At 49.4% G+C, this 23,243-nt stretch overlaps 2 protein-coding genes across 2 annotated transcripts in view; both read left to right on the forward strand.

Moving 5' to 3' along the window:
* The window catches only part of fyco1b (FYVE and coiled-coil domain autophagy adaptor 1b), a gene marked incomplete at its 5' end in the record, with an annotated part of 386,223 nt that overhangs the window by 234,405 nt on the left and 128,575 nt on the right, over positions 1 to 23,243 (forward strand). The window lies entirely within an intron of this gene.
* Positions 16,268 to 17,272, forward strand: neurod6b (neuronal differentiation 6b; the record flags this gene model as incomplete). Its single annotated transcript, XM_080503816.1, has 1 exon — positions 16,268 to 17,272. One exon carries the CDS (start codon positions 16,268 to 16,270, stop codon positions 17,270 to 17,272), a length of 1,005 nt encoding a protein of 334 aa, XP_080359942.1.

Below are 23,243 nucleotides of genomic sequence, written 5' to 3' on the forward strand. Positions count from 1 at the left end.
CACAGACAGACTCCCTCTGACCTCCTCACACCAACACAGACAGACTCCCTCTGACCTCCTCACAATGACACAGACAAACTCCCTCTGACCTCCTCACAATGACACAGACAGACTCCCTCTGACCTCCTCACACCAACACAGACAAACTCCCTCCGACCTCCTCACACCAACACAGACAGACTCCCTCTGACCTCCTCACAATGACACAGACAGACTCCCTGCGACCTCCTCACAATGACACAGACAGACTCCCTCCGACCTCCTCACAATGACACAGACAGACTCCCTCCGACCTCCTCACAATGACACAGACAGACTCCCTCCGACCTCCTCACACCAACACAGACAGACTCCCTCCGACCTCCTCACAATGACACAGACAGACTCCCTCCGACCTCCTCACAATGACACAGACAGACTCCCTCCGACCTCCTCACAATGACACAGACAGACTCCCTCCGACCTCCTCACAATGACACAGACAGACTCCCTCCGACCTCCTCACACCAACACAGACAGACTCCCTCCGACCTCCTCACACCAACACAGACAAACTCCCTCCGACCTCCTCACACCAACACAGACAGACTCCCTGCGACCTCCTCACACCAACACAGACAGACTCCCTCCGACCTCCTCACACCAACACAGACAGACTCCCTCCGACCTCCTCACACCAACACAGACAAACTCCCTCCGACCTCCTCACACCAACACAGACAGACTCCCTCTGACCTCCTCACAATGACACAGACAGACTCCCTCCGACCTCCTCACACCAACACAGACAGACTCCCTCCGACCTCCTCACACCAACACAGACAAACTCCCTCCGACCTCCTCACAATGACACAGACAGACTCCCTCTGACCTCCTCACAATGACACAGACAGACTCCCTCCGACCTCCTCACACCAACACAGACAGACTCCCTCTGACCTCCTCACAATGACACAGACAGACTCCCTCTGACCTCCTCACAATGACACAGACAGACTCCCTGCGACCTCCTCACACCAACACAGACAGACTCCCTCTGACCTCCTCACACCAACACAGACAGACTCCCTCTGACCTCCTCACAATGACACAGACAGACTCCCTCTGACCTCCTCACACCAACACAGACAAACTCCCTCCGACCTCCTCACACCAACACAGACAGACTCCCTCTGACCTCCTCACAATGACACAGACAGACTCCCTGCGACCTCCTCACAATGACACAGACAGACTCCCTCTGACCTCCTCACAATGACACAGACAGACTCCCTCCGACCTCCTCACACCAACACAGACAAACTCCCTCCGACCTCCTCACACCAACACAGACAGACTCCCTCTGACCTCCTCACAATGACACAGACAGACTCCCTGCGACCTCCTCACAATGACACAGACAGACTCCCTCTGACCTCCTCACAATGACACAGACAGACTCCCTGCGACCTCCTCACACAAACACAGACAGACTCCCTCCGACCTCCTCACACCAACACAGACAGACTCCCTCTGACCTCCTCACAATGACACAGACAGACTCCCTCCGACCTCCTCACAATGACACAGACAGACTCCCTCCGACCTCCTCACACCAACACAGACAGACTCCCTCCGACCTCCTCACAATGACACAGACAGACTCCCTCCGACCTCCTCACAATGACACAGACAGACTCCCTCCGACCTCCTCACACCAACACAGACAGACTCCCTCCGACCTCCTCACACCAACACAGACAAACTCCCTCCGACCTCCTCACACCAACACAGACAGACTCCCTGCGACCTCCTCACACCAACACAGACAGACTCCCTCCGACCTCCTCACACCAACACAGACAAACTCCCTCCGACCTCCTCACACCAACACAGACAAACTCTCTCCGACCTCCTCACAATGACACAGACAGACTCCCTCCGACCTCCTCACACCAACACAGACAGACTCCCTCCGACCTCCTCACACCAACACAGACAAACTCCCTCCGACCTCCTCACACCAACACAGACAGACTCCCTCCGACCTCCTCACAATGACACAGACAGACTCCCTCCGACCTCCTCACACCAACACAGACAGACTCCCTCCGACCTCCTCACACCAACACAGACAGACTCCCTCTGACCTCCTCACAATGACACAGACAGACTCCCTCTGACCTCCTCACACCAACACAGACAGACTCCCTCCGACCTCCTCACACCAACACAGACAGACTCCCTCCGACCTCCTCACACCAACACAGACAGACTCCCTCCGACCTCCTCACAATGACACAGACAGACTCCCTCTGACCTCCTCACAATGACACAGACAGACTCCCTCTGACCTCCTCACACCAACACAGACAGACTCCCTCTGACCTCCTCACAATGACACAGACAGACTCCCTCTGACCTCCTCACAATGACACAGACAGACTCCCTGCGACCTCCTCACACCAACACAGACAGACTCCCTCTGACCTCCTCACACCAACACAGACAGACTCCCTCTGACCTCCTCACAATGACACAAACAGACTCCCTCTGACCTCCTCACACCAACACAGACAAACTCCCTCCGACCTCCTCACACCAACACAGACAGACTCCCTCTGACCTCCTCACAATGACACAGACAGACTCCCTGCGACCTCCTCACAATGACACAGACAGACTCCCTCTGACCTCCTCACAATGACACAGACAGACTCCCTCCGACCTCCTCACACCAACACAGACAAACTCCCTCCGACCTCCTCACACCAACACAGACAGACTCCCTCTGACCTCCTCACAATGACACAGACAGACTCCCTGCGACCTCCTCACACCAACACAGACAGACTCCCTCCGACCTCCTCACACCAACACAGACAGACTCCCTCTGACCTCCTCACACCAACACAGACAGACTCCCTCTGACCTCCTCACAATGACACAGACAGACTCCCTGCGACCTCCTCACACCAACACAGACAGACTCCCTCCGACCTCCTCACACCAACACAGACAGACTCCCTCTGACCTCCTCACACCAACACAGACAGACTCCCTCTGACCTCCTCACACCAACACAGACAGACTCCCTCTGACCTCCTCACACCAACACAGACAGACTCCCTCTGACCTCCTCACAATGACACAGACAGACTCCCTGCGACCTCCTCACAATGACACAGACAGACTCCCTCCGACCTCCTCACACCAACACAGACAGACTCCCTCCGACCTCCTCACACCAACACAGACAAACTCCCTCCGACCTCCTCACACCAACACAGACAAACTCCCTCCGACCTCCTCACACCAACACAGACAGACTCCCTCTGACCTCCTCACAATGACACAGACAGACTCCCTGCGACCTCCTCACAATGACACAGACAGACTCCCTCCGACCTCCTCACACCAACACAGACAAACTCCCTCCGACCTCCTCACACCAACACAGACAGACTCCCTCTGACCTCCTCACAATGACACAGACAGACTCCCTCCGACCTCCTCACAATGACACAGACAGACTCCCTGCGACCTCCTCACAATGACACAGACAGACTCCCTCCGACCTCCTCACAATGACACAGACAGACTCCCTGCGACCTCCTCACACCTACACAGACAGACTCCCTCTGACCTCCTCACACCAACACAGACAGACTCCCTCTGACCTCCTCACAATGACACAGACAGACTCCCTGCGACCTCCTCACACCAACACAGACAGACTCCCTCCGACCTCCTCACACCAACACAGACAGACTCCCTCTGACCTCCTCACACCAACACAGACAGACTCCCTCTGACCTCCTCACACCAACACAGACAGACTCCCTCTGACCTCCTCACACCAACACAGACAGACTCCCTCTGACCTCCTCACAATGACACAGACAGACTCCCTGCGACCTCCTCACAATGACACAGACAGACTCCCTCCGACCTCCTCACACCAACACAGACAGACTCCCTCCGACCTCCTCACACCAACACAGACATACTCCCTCCGACCTCCTCACACCAACACAGACAAACTCCCTCCGACCTCCTCACACCAACACTGACAGACTCCCTCTGACCTCCTCACAATGACACAGACAGACTCCCTGCGACCTCCTCACAATGACACAGACAGACTCCCTCCGACCTCCTCACACCAACACAGACAAACTCCCTCCGACCTCCTCACACCAACACAGACAGACTCCCTCTGACCTCCTCACAATGACACAGACAGACTCCCTCCGACCTCCTCACAATGACACAGACAGACTCCCTGCGACCTCCTCACAATGATACAGACAGACTCCCTCCGACCTCCTCACAATGACACAGACAGACTCCCTCCGACCTCCTCACACCAACACAGACAAACTCCCTCCGACCTCCTCACACCAACACAGACAGACTCCCTGCGACCTCCTCACACCAACACAGACAGACTCCCTCTGACCTCCTCACACCAACACAGACAGACTCCCTCCGACCTCCTCACACCAACACAGACAGACTCCCTCCGACCTCCTCACAATGACACAGACAGACTCCCTCTGACCTCCTCACAATGACACAGACAGACTCCCTCCGACCTCCTCACACCAACACAGACAGACTCCCTCTGACCTCCTCACACCAACACAGACAGACTCCCTCCGACCTCCTCACAATGACACAGACAGACTCCCTCCGACCTCCTCACACCAACACAGACAGACTCCCTCCGACCTCCTCACACCAACACAGACAGACTCCCTCTGACCTCCTCACAATGACACAGACAGACTCCCTCTGACCTCCTCACACCAACACAGACAGACTCCCTCCGACCTCCTCACACCAACACAGACAGACTCCCTCCGACCTCCTCACACCAACACAGACAGACTCCCTCCGACCTCCTCACAATGACACAGACAGACTCCCTCTGACCTCCTCACAATGACACAGACAGACTCCCTCTGACCTCCTCACACCAACACAGACAGACTCCCTCTGACCTCCTCACAATGACACAGACAGACTCCCTCTGACCTCCTCACAATGACACAGACAGACTCCCTGCGACCTCCTCACACCAACACAGACAGACTCCCTCTGACCTCCTCACACCAACACAGAAAGACTCCCTCTGACCTCCTCACAATGACACAGACAGACTCCCTCTGACCTCCTCACACCAACACAGACAAACTCCCTCCGACCTCCTCACACCAACACAGACAGACTCCCTCTGACCTCCTCACAATGACACAGACAGACTCCCTGCGACCTCCTCACAATGACACAGACAGACTCCCTCTGACCTCCTCACAATGACACAGACAGACTCCCTCCGACCTCCTCACACCAACACAGACAAACTCCCTCCGACCTCCTCACACCAACACAGACAGACTCCCTCTGACCTCCTCACACCAACACAGACAGACTCCCTCTGACCTCCTCACAATGACACAGACAGACTCCCTGCGACCTCCTCACACCAACACAGACAGACTCCCTCCGACCTCCTCACACCAACACAGACAGACTCCCTCTGACCTCCTCACACCAACACAGACAGACTCCCTCTGACCTCCTCACACCAACACAGACAGACTCCCTCTGACCTCCTCACACCAACACAGACAGACTCCCTCTGACCTCCTCACAATGACACAGACAGACTCCCTGCGACCTCCTCACAATGACACAGACAGACTCCCTCCGACCTCCTCACACCAACACAGACAGACTCCCTCCGACCTCCTCACACCAACACAGACAAACTCCCTCCGACCTCCTCACACCAACACAGACAAACTCCCTCTGACCTCCTCACACCAACACAGACAGACTCCCTCCGACCTCCTCACACCAACACAGACAAACTCCCTCTGACCTCCTCACACCAACACAGACAGACTCCCTCTGACCTCCTCACAATGACACAGACAGACTCCCTGCGACCTCCTCACACCAACACAGACAGACTCCCTCTGACCTCCTCACACCAACACAGACAGACTCCCTCTGACCTCCTCACAATGACACAGACAGACTCCCTCTGACCTCCTCACACCAACACAGACAAACTCCCTCCGACCTCCTCACACCAACACAGACAGACTCCCTCTGACCTCCTCACAATGACACAGACAGACTCCCTGCGACCTCCTCACAATGACACAGACAGACTCCCTCTGACCTCCTCACAATGACACAGACAGACTCCCTCCGACCTCCTCACACCAACACAGACAAACTCCCTCCGACCTCCTCACACCAACACAGACAGACTCCCTCTGACCTCCTCACAATGACACAGACAGACTCCCTGCGACCTCCTCACACCAACACAGACAGACTCCCTCCGACCTCCTCACACCAACACAGACAGAATCCCTCTGACCTCCTCACACCAACACAGACAGACTCCCTCTGACCTCCTCACAATGACACAGACAGACTCCCTGCGACCTCCTCACACCAACACAGACAGACTCCCTCCGACCTCCTCACACCAACACAGACAGACTCCCTCTGACCTCCTCACACCAACACAGACAGACTCCCTCTGCCCTCCTCACACCAACACAGACAGACTCCCTCTGACCTCCTCACACCAACACAGACAGACTCCCTCTGACCTCCTCACAATGACACAGACAGACTCCCTGCGACCTCCTCACAATGACACAGACAGACTCCCTCCGACCTCCTCACACCAACACAGACAGACTCCCTCCGACCTCCTCACACCAACACAGACAAACTCCCTCCGACCTCCTCACACCAACACAGACAAACTCCCTCCGACCTCCTCACACCAACACAGACAGACTCCCTCTGACCTCCTCACAATGACACAGACAGACTCCCTGCGACCTCCTCACAATGACACAGACAGACTCCCTCCGACCTCCTCACACCAACACAGACAAACTCCCTCCGACCTCCTCACACCAACACAGACAGACTCCCTCTGACCTCCTCACAATGACACAGACAGACTCCCTCCGACCTCCTCACAATGACACAGACAGACTCCCTGCGACCTCCTCACAATGACACAGACAGACTCCCTCCGACCTCCTCACAATGACACAGACAGACTCCCTGCGACCTCCTCACACCAACACAGACAGACTCCCTCTGACCTCCTCACACCAACACAGACAGACTCCCTCTGACCTCCTCACAATGACACAGACAGACTCCCTGCGACCTCCTCACACCAACACAGACAGACTCCCTCCGACCTCCTCACACCAACACAGACAGACTCCCTCTGACCTCCTCACACCAACACAGACAGACTCCCTCTGACCTCCTCACACCAACACAGACAGACTCCCTCTGACCTCCTCACACCAACACAGACAGACTCCCTCTGACCTCCTCACAATGACACAGACAGACTCCCTGCGACCTCCTCACAATGACACAGACAGACTCCCTCCGACCTCCTCACACCAACACAGACAGACTCCCTCCGACCTCCTCACACCAACACAGACAAACTCCCTCCGACCTCCTCACACCAACACAGACAAACTCCCTCCGACCTCCTCACACCAACACAGACAGACTCCCTCTGACCTCCTCACAATGACACAGACAGACTCCCTGCGACCTCCTCACAATGACACAGACAGACTCCCTCCGACCTCCTCACACCAACACAGACAAACTCCCTCCGACCTCCTCACACCAACACAGACAGACTCCCTCTGACCTCCTCACAATGACACAGACAGACTCCCTCCGACCTCCTCACAATGACACAGACAGACTCCCTGCGACCTCCTCACAATGATACAGACAGACTCCCTCCGACCTCCTCACAATGACACAGACAGACTCCCTCCGACCTCCTCACACCAACACAGACAAACTCCCTCCGACCTCCTCACACCAACACAGACAGACTCCCTGCGACCTCCTCACACCAACACAGACAGACTCCCTCTGACCTCCTCACACCAACACAGACAGACTCCCTCCGACCTCCTCACACCAACACAGACAGACTCCCTCCGACCTCCTCACAATGACACAGACAGACTCCCTCTGACCTCCTCACAATGACACAGACAGACTCCCTCCGACCTCCTCACACCAACACAGACAGACTCCCTCTGACCTCCTCACACCAACACAGACAGACTCCCTCCGACCTCCTCACAATGACACAGACAGACTCCCTCCGACCTCCTCACACCAACACAGACAGACTCCCTCCGACCTCCTCACACCAACACAGACAGACTCCCTCCGACCTCCTCACAATGACACAGACAGACTCCCTCTGACCTCCTCACAATGACACAGACAGACTCCCTCTGACCTCCTCACACCAACACAGACAGACTCCCTCTGACCTCCTCACAATGACACAGACAGACTCCCTCTGACCTCCTCACAATGACACAGACAGACTCCCTGCGACCTCCTCACACCAACACAGACAGACTCCCTCTGACCTCCTCACACCAACACAGACAGACTCCCTCTGACCTCCTCACAATGACACAGACAGACTCCCTCTGACCTCCTCACACCAACACAGACAGACTCCCTCTGACCTCCTCACAATGACACAGACAGACTCCCTGCGACCTCCTCACAATGACACAGACAGACTCCCTCTGACCTCCTCACAATGACACAGACAGACTCCCTCCGACCTCCTCACACCAACACAGACAAACTCCCTCCGACCTCCTCACACCAACACAGACAGACTCCCTCTGACCTCCTCACACCAACACAGACAGACTCCCTCTGACCTCCTCACAATGACACAGACAGACTCCCTGCGACCTCCTCACACCAACACAGACAGACTCCCTCCGACCTCCTCACACCAACACAGACAGACTCCCTCTGACCTCCTCACACCAACACAGACAGACTCCCTCTGACCTCCTCACACCAACACAGACAGACTCCCTCTGACCTCCTCACACCAACACAGACAGACTCCCTCTGACCTCCTCACAATGACACAGACAGACTCCCTGCGACCTCCTCACAATGACACAGACAGACTCCCTCCGACCTCCTCACACCAACACAGACAGACTCCCTCCGACCTCCTCACACCAACACAGACAAACTCCCTCCGACCTCCTCACACCAACACAGACAAACTCCCTCCGACCTCCTCACACCAACACAGACAAACTCCCTCTGACCTCCTCACACCAACACAGACAGACTCCCTCTGACCTCCTCACAATGACACAGACAGACTCCCTGCGACCTCCTCACACCAACACAGACAAACTCCCTCCGACCTCCTCACACCAACACAGACAGACTCCCTCTGACCTCCTCACACCAACACAGACAGACTCCCTCTGACCTCCTCACACCAACACAGACAGACTCCCTCTGACCTCCTCACACCAACACAGACAGACTCCCTCTGACCTCCTCACACCAACACAGACAGACTCCCTCTGACCTCCTCACAATGACACAGACAGACTCCCTGCGACCTCCTCACACCAACACAGACAGACTCCCTCCGACCTCCTCACACCAACACAGACAGACTCCCTCTGACCTCCTCACACCAACACAGACAGACTCCCTCTGACCTCCTCACACCAACACAGACAGACTCCCTCTGACCTCCTCACACCAACACAGACAGACTCCCTCTGACCTCCTCACACCAACACAGACAGACTCCCTCTGACCTCCTCACAATGACACAGACAGACTCCCTGCGACCTCCTCACAATGACACAGACAGACTCCCTCCGACCTCCTCACACCAACACAGACAGACTCCCTCCGACCTCCTCACACCAACACAGACAAACTCCCTCCGACCTCCTCACACCAACACAGACAAACTCCCTCCGACCTCCTCACACCAACACAGACAAACTCCCTCTGACCTCCTCACACCAACACAGACAGACTCCCTCCGACCTCCTCACACCAACACAGACAAACTCCCTCTGACCTCCTCACACCAACACAGACAGACTCCCTCTGACCTCCTCACACCAACACAGACAGACTCCCTCTGACCTCCTCACAATGACACAGACAGACTCCCTGCGACCTCCTCACAATGACACAGACAGACTCCCTCCGACCTCCTCACACCAACACAGACAGACTCCCTCCGACCTCCTCACACCAACACAGACAAACTCCCTCCGACCTCCTCACACCAACACAGACAAACTCCCTCCGACCTCCTCACACCAACACAGACAGACTCCCTCTGACCTCCTCACAATGACACAGACAGACTCCCTGCGACCTCCTCACAATGACACAGACAGACTCCCTCCGACCTCCTCACACCAACACAGACAAACTCCCTCCGACCTCCTCACACCAACACAGACAGACTCCCTCTGACCTCCTCACAATGACACAGACAGACTCCCTCCGACCTCCTCACAATGACACAGACAGACTCCCTGCGACCTCCTCACAATGATACAGACAGACTCCCTCCGACCTCCTCACAATGACACAGACAGACTCCCTCCGACCTCCTCACACCAACACAGACAAACTCCCTCCGACCTCCTCACACCAACACAGACAGACTCCCTGCGACCTCCTCACACCAACACAGACAGACTCCCTCTGACCTCCTCACACCAACACAGACAGACTCCCTCCGACCTCCTCACACCAACACAGACAGACTCCCTCCGACCTCCTCACAATGACACAGACAGACTCCCTCTGACCTCCTCACAATGACACAGACAGACTCCCTCCGACCTCCTCACACCAACACAGACAGACTCCCTCTGACCTCCTCACAATGACACAGACAGACTCCCTCTGACCTCCTCACAATGACACAGACAGACTCCCTGCGACCTCCTCACACCAACACAGACAGACTCCCTCTGACCTCCTCACACCAACACAGACAGACTCCCTCTGACCTCCTCACAATGACACAGACAGACTCCCTCTGACCTCCTCACACCAACACAGACAAACTCCCTCCGACCTCCTCACACCAACACAGACAGACTCCCTCTGACCTCCTCACAATGACACAGACAGACTCCCTGCGACCTCCTCACAATGACACAGACAGACTCCCTCTTACCTCCTCACAATGACACAGACAGACTCCCTCCGACCTCCTCATACCAACACAGACAAACTCCCTCCGACCTCCTCACACCAACACAGACAGACTCCCTCTGACCTCCTCACAATGACACAGACAGACTCCCTGCGACCTCCTCACACCAACACAGACAGACTCCCTCCGACCTCCTCACACCAACACAGACAGACTCCCTCTGACCTCCTCACACCAACACAGACAGACTCCCTCTGACCTCCTCACAATGACACAGACAGACTCCCTGCGACCTCCTCACACCAACACAGACAGACTCCCTCCGACCTCCTCACACCAACACAGACAGACTCCCTCTGACCTCCTCACACCAACACAGACAGACTCCCTCTGACCTCCTCACACCAACACAGACAGACTCCCTCTGACCTCCTCACACCAACACAGACAGACTCCCTCTGACCTCCTCACAATGACACAGACAGACTCCCTGCGACCTCCTCACAATGACACAGACAGACTCCCTCCGACCTCCTCACACCAACACAGACAGACTCCCTCCGACCTCCTCACACCAACACAGACAAACTCCCTCCGACCTCCTCACACCAACACAGACAAACTCCCTCCGACCTCCTCACACCAACACAGACAGACTCCCTGCGACCTCCTCACAATGACACAGACAGACTCCCTGCGACCTCCTCACAATGACACAGACAGACTCCCTCCGACCTCCTCACACCAACACAGACAAACTCCCTCCGACCTCCTCACACCAACACAGACAGACTCCCTCTGACCTCCTCACAATGACACAGACAGACTCCCTCCGACCTCCTCACAATGACACAGACAGACTCCCTGCGACCTCCTCACAATGACACAGACAGACTCCCTCCGACCTCCTCACAATGACACAGACAGACTCCCTGCGACCTCCTCACACCAACACAGACAGACTCCCTCCGACCTCCTCACACCAACACAGGCAGACTCCCTCTGACCTCCTCACACCAACACAGACAGACTCCCTCTGACCTCCTCACAATGACACAGACAGACTCCCTGCGACCTCCTCACACCAACACAGACAGACTCCCTCCGACCTCCTCACACCAACACAGACAGACTCCCTCTGACCTCCTCACACCAACACAGACAGACTCCCTCTGACCTCCTCACACCAACACAGACAGACTCCCTCTGACCTCCTCACACCAACACAGACAGACTCCCTCTGACCTCCTCACAATGACACAGACAGACTCCCTGCGACCTCCTCACAATGACACAGACAGACTCCCTCTGACCTCCTCACAATGACACAGACAGACTCCCTCCGACCTCCTCACACCAACACAGACAGACTCCCTCCGACCTCCTCACAATGACACAGACAGACTCCCTCCGACCTCCTCACAATGACACAGACAGACTCCCTGCGACCGCTGACAGGAGCCGAGAAACGCCATAGAATCAGCGTGTGATTGGCCTTCATTTGCAGCTCCGCACGCAGCGCACCGCCTATAAAAGCTGATAATGTGATAATTAAAAGCGCTGACAGGCAAGAACTGTCAGCAGAGGCTCTGCGACTCACCAGCCTCCGTTATTTGTTCGACCTCTCACATTCACAGGTCTCCAGTAAATAACAGGTGGAAGATCCAGATCGAGGAATCAGTGAGAGGTGTTGTGATAAACAGGAAAGTCTCAGCGGAGACCCAGAAAACACCAGGAAACATCCCAGAGCAGGCATGAGAGCTGCATCCAGCAGACAAAAGATCAGTGCCATGTCTGCCTCGCCTCTCTCTCATCCACACCATGATTTATTACCTGAAAAGACAAGAGAACTAATTAGTGGAGTAATTAATTAATTTAAATTTGCATATTTGCATTTGCAATTAGTGCAGTCAACTGATTAGTCTGAGATGGGGAGTTTGACTCTTTCGAAGTGTGTGTGTGTGTGTGTGTGTGTGTGTGTGTGTGTGTGTGTGTGTGTGTGTGTGTGTGTGTGTGTGTGTGTGTGTGTGTGTGTGTGTTCACTGGACCGGAATGATGGGACCAGCTGAGACATTTTTTGGGGGGAGGCAGTGATGAAGTGATCTTTTTTTTGTAATGATTATTTTCATGCATCTATGTGTGTATGTGGAGTGTGTTTGCTGTTTCTTTTTTATCTATCATTATCATTTACCTTTTTATTATTTACCCTCCTGATCGATGTTCAATGCAGAGAGCGAGATTGATAAGTCCATTTAATTGGTTCTCCTTGTAACAAGGTCATTCTCGTGTGTGTGCGTGTGTGTGTGCGTGTGTGTGTGTGTGTGTGTGTGTGTGTGTGTGTGTGTGTGTGTGTGTGTGTGTGTGTGTGTGTGTGTGTGTGTGTGTGTGTGTGTGTGTGTGTGTGTGTGTTTCCACACAACTGAGGAGAGCATATACCCATATCGAGTGCCAGCTGTGGCCCGGTGTTGGTTTGGCAGAGCGCCACAGGGCTGCTGCTCCGCTGGGTGTACCTAATGTTTACGTGCTGAGGTACCATGATGGTACCCCCCCACACACACACTCACACACATGCCACAACCCCCCCCCCCCCCCTCTCATCCACCATCCTTCCTCCATGTACGAAGACTGCTGGAATTTCATTATTGTTCAATCAGCTGATCATTTGACTGACAATAGATGTGAATTAACAGATATATTTTTGTTGTTTTTAAACCTTGAATAAGAAATACCCATTACCTTTGTGATTGCTGGCTAAAGCAACTCAAAATAGCAACAGAAACTTATTTTCAGTTTAACATGATTGAGCATGTTGATTTATAATCATTTGTATTGTCACTCTGGGTTTTGGGATTGATGAATCTTCCCTTCTCATTTGGTCCTCCTCCACCACGATAAGCTTTTTAAACTTTTTAAACTTTTTTTCACGTGTTTCATATCAGCTTTATGTTAAATGTGCATTTCTCTGCTCTAATGCAACATTTTCTGACGAGTTTCCATTGTTTATATGTTATTTATCATTATGTATATGTTATTTATCATAAAGCTGGACTACAGTTAATAATATATGGAGCCATCAGCCTAAATAAATGCAAATGTAATGATGAAAAAAGGAGCAAAGAACAAAAAGATGTCAAGGAAAGGTTCTGGTGATTAATGGATCATAACAAAATAGCTGACCTATTAATAATATATTGAATGACTGCAAACATTTTATTGTTGCTCATCCTGAAAATAACAGGAATAAACCCTGCGGTGTCACTTCTGTTCAGTTCTGTCCGTAATGCAACCTGTAAGCTCACATTTCAAACCATGAAAAATTGCATTGGATCAAAACAAGCATAAAGGTGAAATTCAGACTGAGGTTAGGAGAAGATCTGTTTCTGGAACATTCCAGTTTCTGCTAATACGATAGAAACATGCATTACTCAGACTAACATCAGCAGTTATCAAGAGGCGCTTGAAAATTCACTATTTTATGTATTTCTTCACTTCTTTCACACTTCTTCAATACATTTCCACTGTCATCAGATTTACAGGATGGCTTGTTAAGAAACACTTTTTGTTGTTGAGTTAAATCGCATCACATCAGCTTCTCTGAACACCGTTTCATGAAACTGCATCATTTTTGGTCGATTGTTTGCATGGCGAACAGGTTTTTATAAAGACGGGTTCCAGAGTGGAGACATTTGAAAACACTGAGTCGAATTTGACATCTGGATGGACAAGACACACATTTGCTGAAAATGATGATGTCATCGTACCACCTCTGGACCACACAACCCAGAGAGAATCTCCTTGCCGTCACTGAGCAACAATAATGGCGACTACCTGCTGCGGGTGGAGATGCAGAAACTACTGATGCTATTTTGGTTTAACAAGGCCAGATGTTGGATTTCTCCATTGTCCATGCCTTTCTGTGGCAGCATTACAGCACCACCTATAGATCTGGTATGTGTACTACATCATTTTCGAAATCTACATGAACCACTTTGACAATGCGGGAAAAGAAAGATGGTGTCAGCTGGTGTGGACAGGGCCTGAGATCTCCAAAGTTTCCCACTTTCCAAGTGGGAAGTTCTGCTCACCTGCAGGACAGGTACACTCAACTACTAACCTCGAGCACCAGCTCAGGGAGGACATGCAGACTCCAGGAAGCAGGCTCAAACCAGCCAGTCCTACCCACAGCACCCTGACTGGCAATCCATCATGACCAATTAACAACAAATGCATGTTGTATGATGTTAGAGGGAAAACTTTGAACACACAGGGAGAACATGAAGACTCCAGATGATCCCAACCAGGAATTAAACAGGGAAATACCTACCATGAGGTGACAGACCACGACACTTGTTGACTATAACAGCGGGCACATACATACACGCACGCACGCACGCACGCACACACACACACACACACACACACACACACACACACACACACACACACACACACACACACACACACACACACACACACACTCGACAGGACTTTAATGGCGCGGAGATGCAGATATATTCGTTCTTATCGTCTCCGCTTGGTGTTTTTGACGGTAAACGCGGGCCTCTCGGTGCCCATTACCGGAGCTGCCAGATGATCGGTGAGGCTCTGGGGTCCCGCGGGACGCTGAGCACGTGGTCTCGGCTGCCACGAGACGTCAGCGGCAGATGGCATGAGAACCCGCTGCTGGCATGAGTGTCATTCCTCAAACAGAGAGAGAAGGAACAGGAGAGAGGGAGGAGAAGAGAAGAAGGGAGGAGAAGCTTTCAGCCTCTTTTCACTCAGTTGGTGGTTTGCGGGAGGAAGAAGCGGCAGCGCAGGTTTGGAGGAGATATTTTGGAACATGCAAGATACAATTTGGCCACAGGTTTGTGTTTCATTCCTTATTTGGATTAATTATTAATGTGTTATTATTATTCATTATTATTCATATGTTTGCCATTTTCTATTCGTGTTTGTCTGCGTGCAGAATGATTTTCTTCTTTAATTAGGTTCAGAAATATTAGTATTAGTATTGTCTTATCAGAATTAAAAACAAAGAAGAAATGTTTTTCTTTTGCCTTTTAAACGAAGTTAAGTGCCTTTGAGAAAGTCCCAGGCTGTGGCTGTGGCCCTGCTGCCATGTGAGTGTTCCTCTGGGGAGGACTCATTCACAAGGTGATCAGCTGAGAAGCCCTGGTGCCACAATCCGTCCTCACCCTGTCTGTCTGTGCAGGAGCGATGCTGACACTGCCATTCGAGGAGCCTCACATGATGTGCGAGCCGCGATTCGGTGCCAATTATCCCCGAGAAAGTCTTCAAGAGAGCCTGGAGGCCGACCAGCCGCGCAGCCGAGACAGGGACGCGTCCGACCGGAGGGAGGCCGAGGACGATATCTCCGACAGGGAGGAAGACGAGCGGGACTACGAGCAGGACGACGACTGCATCCCCAAGAAGCGGGGGCCCCGGAAAAAGAAGCCGTGTAAGGAGCAGCTGGACAGGTCCAAGATGCGTCGCCAGGAGGCCAACGCCCGGGAGCGCAGCCGGATGCACGGCCTGAACGCAGCGCTCGAGAGCCTGCGCAAAGTTGTGCCGTGCTACTCCAAGACTCAGAAGCTCTCCAAGATCGAGACGCTCAGACTGGCCAAGAACTACATCTGGGCCCTGTCGGAGACCCTGAGCGCGGGAAAGAGACCGGACCTGCTCGCCTTCGTGCAGACTTTGTGTAAAGGATTATCTCAGCCGACCACCAACTTGGTGGCGGGATGTTTGCAGCTCAACGCCAGAAACTTCCTCACGGACCACAACGGGGAGGTCATGTTCTCCGGCAGGTCACCTTACAACGCCATGTACTCGTACCCGGGTTCGGACATGAACGCGCCCGCTGGGCACAGCGGCGGCAGCCTGGACAGCGGCGCCAAGCCGTTCCGATCCTACGGCTACGGCGGCTCGTACGAGGCCTACTACGAGAGCCAGTCCCCGGAAGGCGGGAGCCCACATATCGATGGTCAGCTCAGCCCACCCATGAACTTCAACGGGATTTTCTCCCTGAAGCACGACGACCCACCAGACTACGGCAAGAGCGCGCACTACGGCGTGCGCTACTGCGGCGCGCCAGGGCGCGCGGCTCTGGCGCACAACTCCGTGTACCGAGTCTCCCCGGAGGCCCGGTTCCCCTACGACCTGCACGTCCGCAGCCAGTCTTTCCAGGCCCAGGGGGAGGTTAATGGATCCTTCCACAATTAACATCAATGAGCTGGACACGTTTTACGCAACAGGAATTGAGCCTCAGATAAATTCAACTTTCCCCCCTTCATAATTCTGACAAAAACAAGTCAAAATAATTTTCCACATTTATTCTCTGATGTGAAATTTAAATATTCTGTGGACACACACACACACACACACACACACACACACACACACACACACACACACACACACACACACACACACACACACAAACTGTTCGACTGTTCTTTTAATCAGATCAGAAAAAAACAGTTTCAATGTTATTTATATATTTCCAAATTTTATGTATTTATTTGGTGTAAAAAAAAATCTGTAAAAACTCCAAACAACCATTTCGCTTTGTTAAAAAAAAAAAAAAAAAAAAGCATTTCCTGAGTGCAGATTTTATTTACATTTTGTCACAAAACTGTTTCAATCGTGTGAAGAAATTCGTTAAAAATTTAGATTTTTAAGACAAGTGTTTCCACAGTGCATTATCCACGGTCAACAATTATGGAAGCATTGTTGTAGTGGATTAATTAATTCGATTTTTTTTTTTTTGCTAATTTAACAGATTCCCCGCGGTCTGTAAAACAATTATTGATGGGCCAAAATTACAGAGAAAATATCTTCTAAATGAACGAAACGTGGTGAGTTAAAGTGTTTTGAGGGAATTTTGCTGATTGGAGTTCAGAAATTTAGTCTGTTCGCAATAAAGGTCAACTGAACTATGCAAAGCAGCCAGATGCAATCTTTGCCTCTTTAAAAAAAAAAAAATCTGTTTCTTCTCACGGGGCGTTTCCAACATAAACTCAAATCTTATCGAAATAAATTACAGGAACGTCATTGTTTTATATGAAAAAGCCACAAACCTGATGTTGGTGTCACCTGAACTGCTCCCATGGATAGCTAGATAGATATATATGAACATATAGAAATATATTGTGTATATGTATCTATGGAGTCTATGAATAAGACGCTGTGGGTGAAAAGGTTAAAAAAAAGAAAAAAAAAACATTTGTATTTGGAGTAAATAGTGGAGTGAGAAGGTGAATGTAAATTATCGCTGTATTTATTTATTTAAGCTTATTTATTATCCCAGTCCGTCACCTGAATGTTTAAAAAAAATATGTTAAGCAAAAATATTTGCTTAAAACAATGTGAACCTTTCTGTGAATTTCCCGGCGCAGTTCGTTTTGTCGCATTTGTATATTTGGAGAAGAAGGAAAAAAAAACAAAAAAACATTTCGGGTGATGGAGAGTAAAATGTTTCTGAACATGCCTTAAAGATAGAATGAGAGACGTGGAGCCTCAATATGCAACAAAACGAGCGTTTTCTGGACAGTTTTGTTTGTGACCACATCCTTTTCTCTTCTTCACGTGTTTCTGCAAACTGTGGGTATTGTAACTTGAACCGATCGATGGATGATCTATCGGCATTTCCTGATGTGGCACACCTGAAAACTCGTTATGGATCGAGACCTTCGTGAAGTAATGTGCTGTTTTTTGTGAAGTGTTTGTCGCAATAAAAGCTGTTGGGAGGCTTTCTGTTTGTACACCAACTTGTGCCGCTTCTCTGAGCAGCTGATCGAGACCAGAGCGCGATCTGAGGCCAAAAGTTAGGAAAACGAAACATTTCCACTCGTTCCATTTGGCGGTTCTTTTGCGTAATTACAGGTAACCTTTGAGGTGTGCTGACACGTGCCTGTGTCAAGACGAAACTGCGTTATGATATTACATTTCAGCACAAAACGTGAATTTAAAGATATTCTTTATAAATGAATATTCGAGATTTGAGCCGCAACGATGTGTCATATCATCCAAATGGTGAATGTGAAGCTGCACCTGATCAGATGGTTGATTCAGTCAGAAATGCCCAGGAGGTGTTGGAAGTCAGCCAGAGAACACCAGGCAACCAATTGATCCCAGTTTTGGGAGCACAAGAGCCGAAAACCTCCGGAGAATAAACATCATATACTCTTGGAAGAGAAAAGATCACCGACAAACTATCGAAGCTGATTTTTTCTTACTTTTTGTTTTTGCAATCAGCGCATTTGTGGCGCTGCAATCAGCGTAGGCGTGGTTTTGTTTAGATTATTGGCACAATCATTCAGATTTAATATATCATGTTGATAATATTTTCGTGGAAAGAATTTCATAGGTTTACACTGTTTTAACACTGTTGATCAGGATATGATTGATTTAGCATTTTAAGTCCAAATGCCTGAGAAAGAAATAAAAAAAAAAATCAGAATTCTGTGATTTTAAAAAGAAAGCCATTATTCTGACCTAATTTACTACCTTATTTGGTATCTTCAATCCGCCTACGTTGTGTTGTTTTTCAAACCTATATTTGTATGTTTTTGAGAATACGGGTTACAATACAATATACAATTGCAGCCTAATTTGTTGGTAAATCAGGTCATACAAAGCTTATATTTGCCTTTACATTACTGAGTAAAACACCACATCCTTTACAGGTTCAGTTTTTATAATGTTCCCTTCTGTTTGTCTATTAAATTACCTTTTTTTCCTCCACTGATGCGTCGTCATTTTATGACTTCAAAACCTTTTTTTTGCGCAAGAAAAGCAGTTTGCCTTTTGCGCACATATTTTAGTTAAACTGAAACCAACAATCAGTTCTGATCCATTCTGATAAGTTCTTATTGGTTCGTTGTAATTTGCAGTTCTGGATATGAAAAAAAAAAACAACCAATTAAAACTAACCTGACTAAAACAACCCAGGTGGATATAAAGGATGGATGGATGGATGGATGGATGGCACTGTAGAGTAAAAAGTAAAGTCATCTGTTAGAATTTCATATTTTCTGTGATCAAAGGGCGGAATAGAGTCTTGTTACCTTCCTCGCAGCAGAACTGGAGGGCTTCAGTTCCTCGGCGTTTCACATTTATCCAGTTTGATCTTTGTCTACTTTCACCACTTTTTATTATGAGTCACTGCAGAAGCTACAAAAAGATGAAATCTGGTCCGACAGGAGGAAAGTGATAAATTAATAACTTAGATAAGTTTGACTAAACTGAAAAAGTCAACATTTTATTAATTGTCTTGACAAAAACATGACGGAAAACACTTAAGCATTATGTTTTTAATGAGGCCTCCCAGTGCAAAATACTTTCATTTCCTTTTGAATTTGGGTGTAAACAAAAACATTTAATCAAATTTTATCACCAGTTGTTTCTTTGGTCACATGACCTCACTCCTCAAGGTTTGGTCCAGCTCATGGTTGGTGGTTTCACCTTCGATTGCTCAGTTCAGGTCTCAGTGTATGTATTATTGAAAACAAAATTCTGATTTTATACCATCCAGTTCAGGGTCACTGAGCTGATCAAAACTTACAAGAGACTCAAGGACACTTTCATCATGTCCAGTGTCTTGTTCCAGACAGACAAATCCATAACAGGGCAAAGATTGTCTCACTGGAAGTCCAAATGTTACCAAAGCATCTGACAAATGTTTTATTTAATCATGGAAAGTCAACGCAGAAATATAAAAAAGAGTGCTCACACATCTGAAGAGAGCCAGTTCTTAGTCTTGTTTCTAGATTCAGACAACAGAATGAAGGCTGTTTAGTGAGGTTAACTAAAACCAGCAGCTTCTGTCACACCGACAGAGTTTATATAAATGCTTTCAAAATCAAACCTCTAACCTGTACAGCAGCAGGTTAACAGTTGTGATGTTTTGGTGTCTCAGTTGTGCTGTAAGAGAACATGCTAACCAGCTAGCCTCTGCCATAATGAAGCAACAGCTACAAATTAAACAGACGAACCAACGAAACAAACTCTGGAGATGATTATCAACCATAAACTGTAATAATAAAGACACCCCTGTCAAACAGTCAGAATTATAAACAGACCATCCACTCTGCTCGCTGAGTGGCTAGTGCTAACAGGGGTTTACAAAAGTTATGCAACCAAAACTATTACAACCTAAACTAATACAACCTAAACTATTATAAGTTAAACTATTATAACATAAACTATTACAACCTAAACTATCACAACCTAAACTATTATAACATAAACTATTATAAGTTAAACTATTGTAACCTAAACAATTCTAAGTTAAACTATTATAAACAAATTTGAACTAAACTATTATAAACTAAACTAGTGGGTAAATAGATGATGAATTTCACTGCAAGCATCAGCACAGTTGAATATAACACTATTTAATAGCATTTATTGGAATTTGATAGGCATATGAGTCACAACTCCTCAAATAGTGAAAATACTAACGTGCTATTATCTAACCATAATGACAAAAAACAAAACTTCCAGGTCTTCAATTGTCCAGCAAAAACTTCTTTAAACCTTCACATTAACATTGATCACATGTATAACTTCACTTCACTACAGTTTCCCCCAAAAACAGTCCAGTCATAAAATGATGAAAAATGAGAAGTCATGTTTTCTCAAAGCTTCTCCCCCTCCCAGTCAGAACTGCTGGAGGAGTTTACCACAATAACATGAGGGACAGCTCAAGCTTAATGGACATTAAAGTGAAGTAACTGTCATCAGTGTCAGTTCTGTTAAAACCAGGCAAATGCGAAAGAAACAATACATAATCAGACATAGAAGGAATCTTGAATGTTGAAGTAACATATAACTACGGATGCATTTTTCTAACTACGACTGTTTTTTGCTTTTTTTTTGTTAAAAGTGCTTTTTGGTAGGTTTGGTCATCAGATTGTAAAAACGCAGTGTTTAACTGCTGAAAGTCTGGATGGAAATCTTTAATCTGTTGATGGGGTTGGAAATGAAGGCTTATGATATGTGTCTACAGAATGTTACATAAAGGGTTAACAATTGTATGAACAATATGTTTATGTATATTCAAGAAGAAACAGGCACCAAAGTGGCTGAATCGAGAAGTCAACAGAAGAGCTCTGCGGTATAGAACCAAAAAAGTGAACTTGTTCTCAGGTACTAACAAAATATTGAAGGAAAAAACACCCAAGAGTAAGAAAATAAATAGTAGCAATGGAGAAAACTTCAACTAATAACCAGGTGTTTTAAGACAGGATTATGAATAGGTATATAAATCAGATAGATAGTGAGTGAAGATGGTGAGAATGATGAATACCATAAGGGAGAAGATGATACTGATGAAGATGAGGATGATGAGGGTGGGTCAGAGTTCTGGGTGTGATGAGGATGATGGGGTGTGTCAGGATTCTGGGGGTGGTCCGGATGATGAGGGTGGGTCAGGGTTCTAGGTTGATGAGGATGATGAGGGTAGTACAGGGTTCTGGGGGTGGTGAGGTTGATGATGATAATGAGGAGGAGGGGGGGTGGTACTTGCCACCCACAGAGTTCAGGGGGCATCTTGCTGCAGTTTAGCTCGGGGTCAAACGTGAGCCCCCCCACACGCACACACACACACACACACACACACTCACACACATTCTTGCAGCTCATTAATGCTGCAGAGGCGAGAGCGAGAGAGAGAGAGCGAGAGAGAGAGAGAGCGAGAGAGAGAGAGAGCGAGAGAGAGAGAGAGAGAGCAAGAGAGAGAGAGAGAGCATATGGTTGCACTCTGTGTGGGAGGTGAAGGACAGTGACTGGGGAGACACATTATATTGTTCAGGCATCAGAGCAAGTGAAGCACAAGCACTGTTTCTATAGGGACAAGATGCAGGAATCACAATAGATATCTGAGAAGTAGAGAAAAGTTTAGACAGACAAAGTCCTCTCTATATACATTACTTGGTAATACATTATGCTAATTTATTGTAATCAGCAGCATTTTCCTGCAGTCTCAGAAAATCTCACTCTGCAAGCTTCCTCTAAATTTTTGTGCCATTCCCAAGCCCCAGATGGCGTGGGATGGGAAACGTTTCCCCATTAAATTCCTAATAATCATTTTTCCTGCAAAATCGGGGGCTGGTGGCAGCAGGGATAAGGAGCTGGATGAGATCGTGTGTGTGTGTGTGTGTGTGTGTGTGTGTGTGTGTGTGTGTGTGTG

Source organism: Blennius ocellaris, assembly GCF_963422515.1.
Source record: "Blennius ocellaris genome assembly, chromosome: 10".
Classification (NCBI taxonomy): Eukaryota; Metazoa; Chordata; class Actinopteri; order Blenniiformes; family Blenniidae; genus Blennius; species Blennius ocellaris.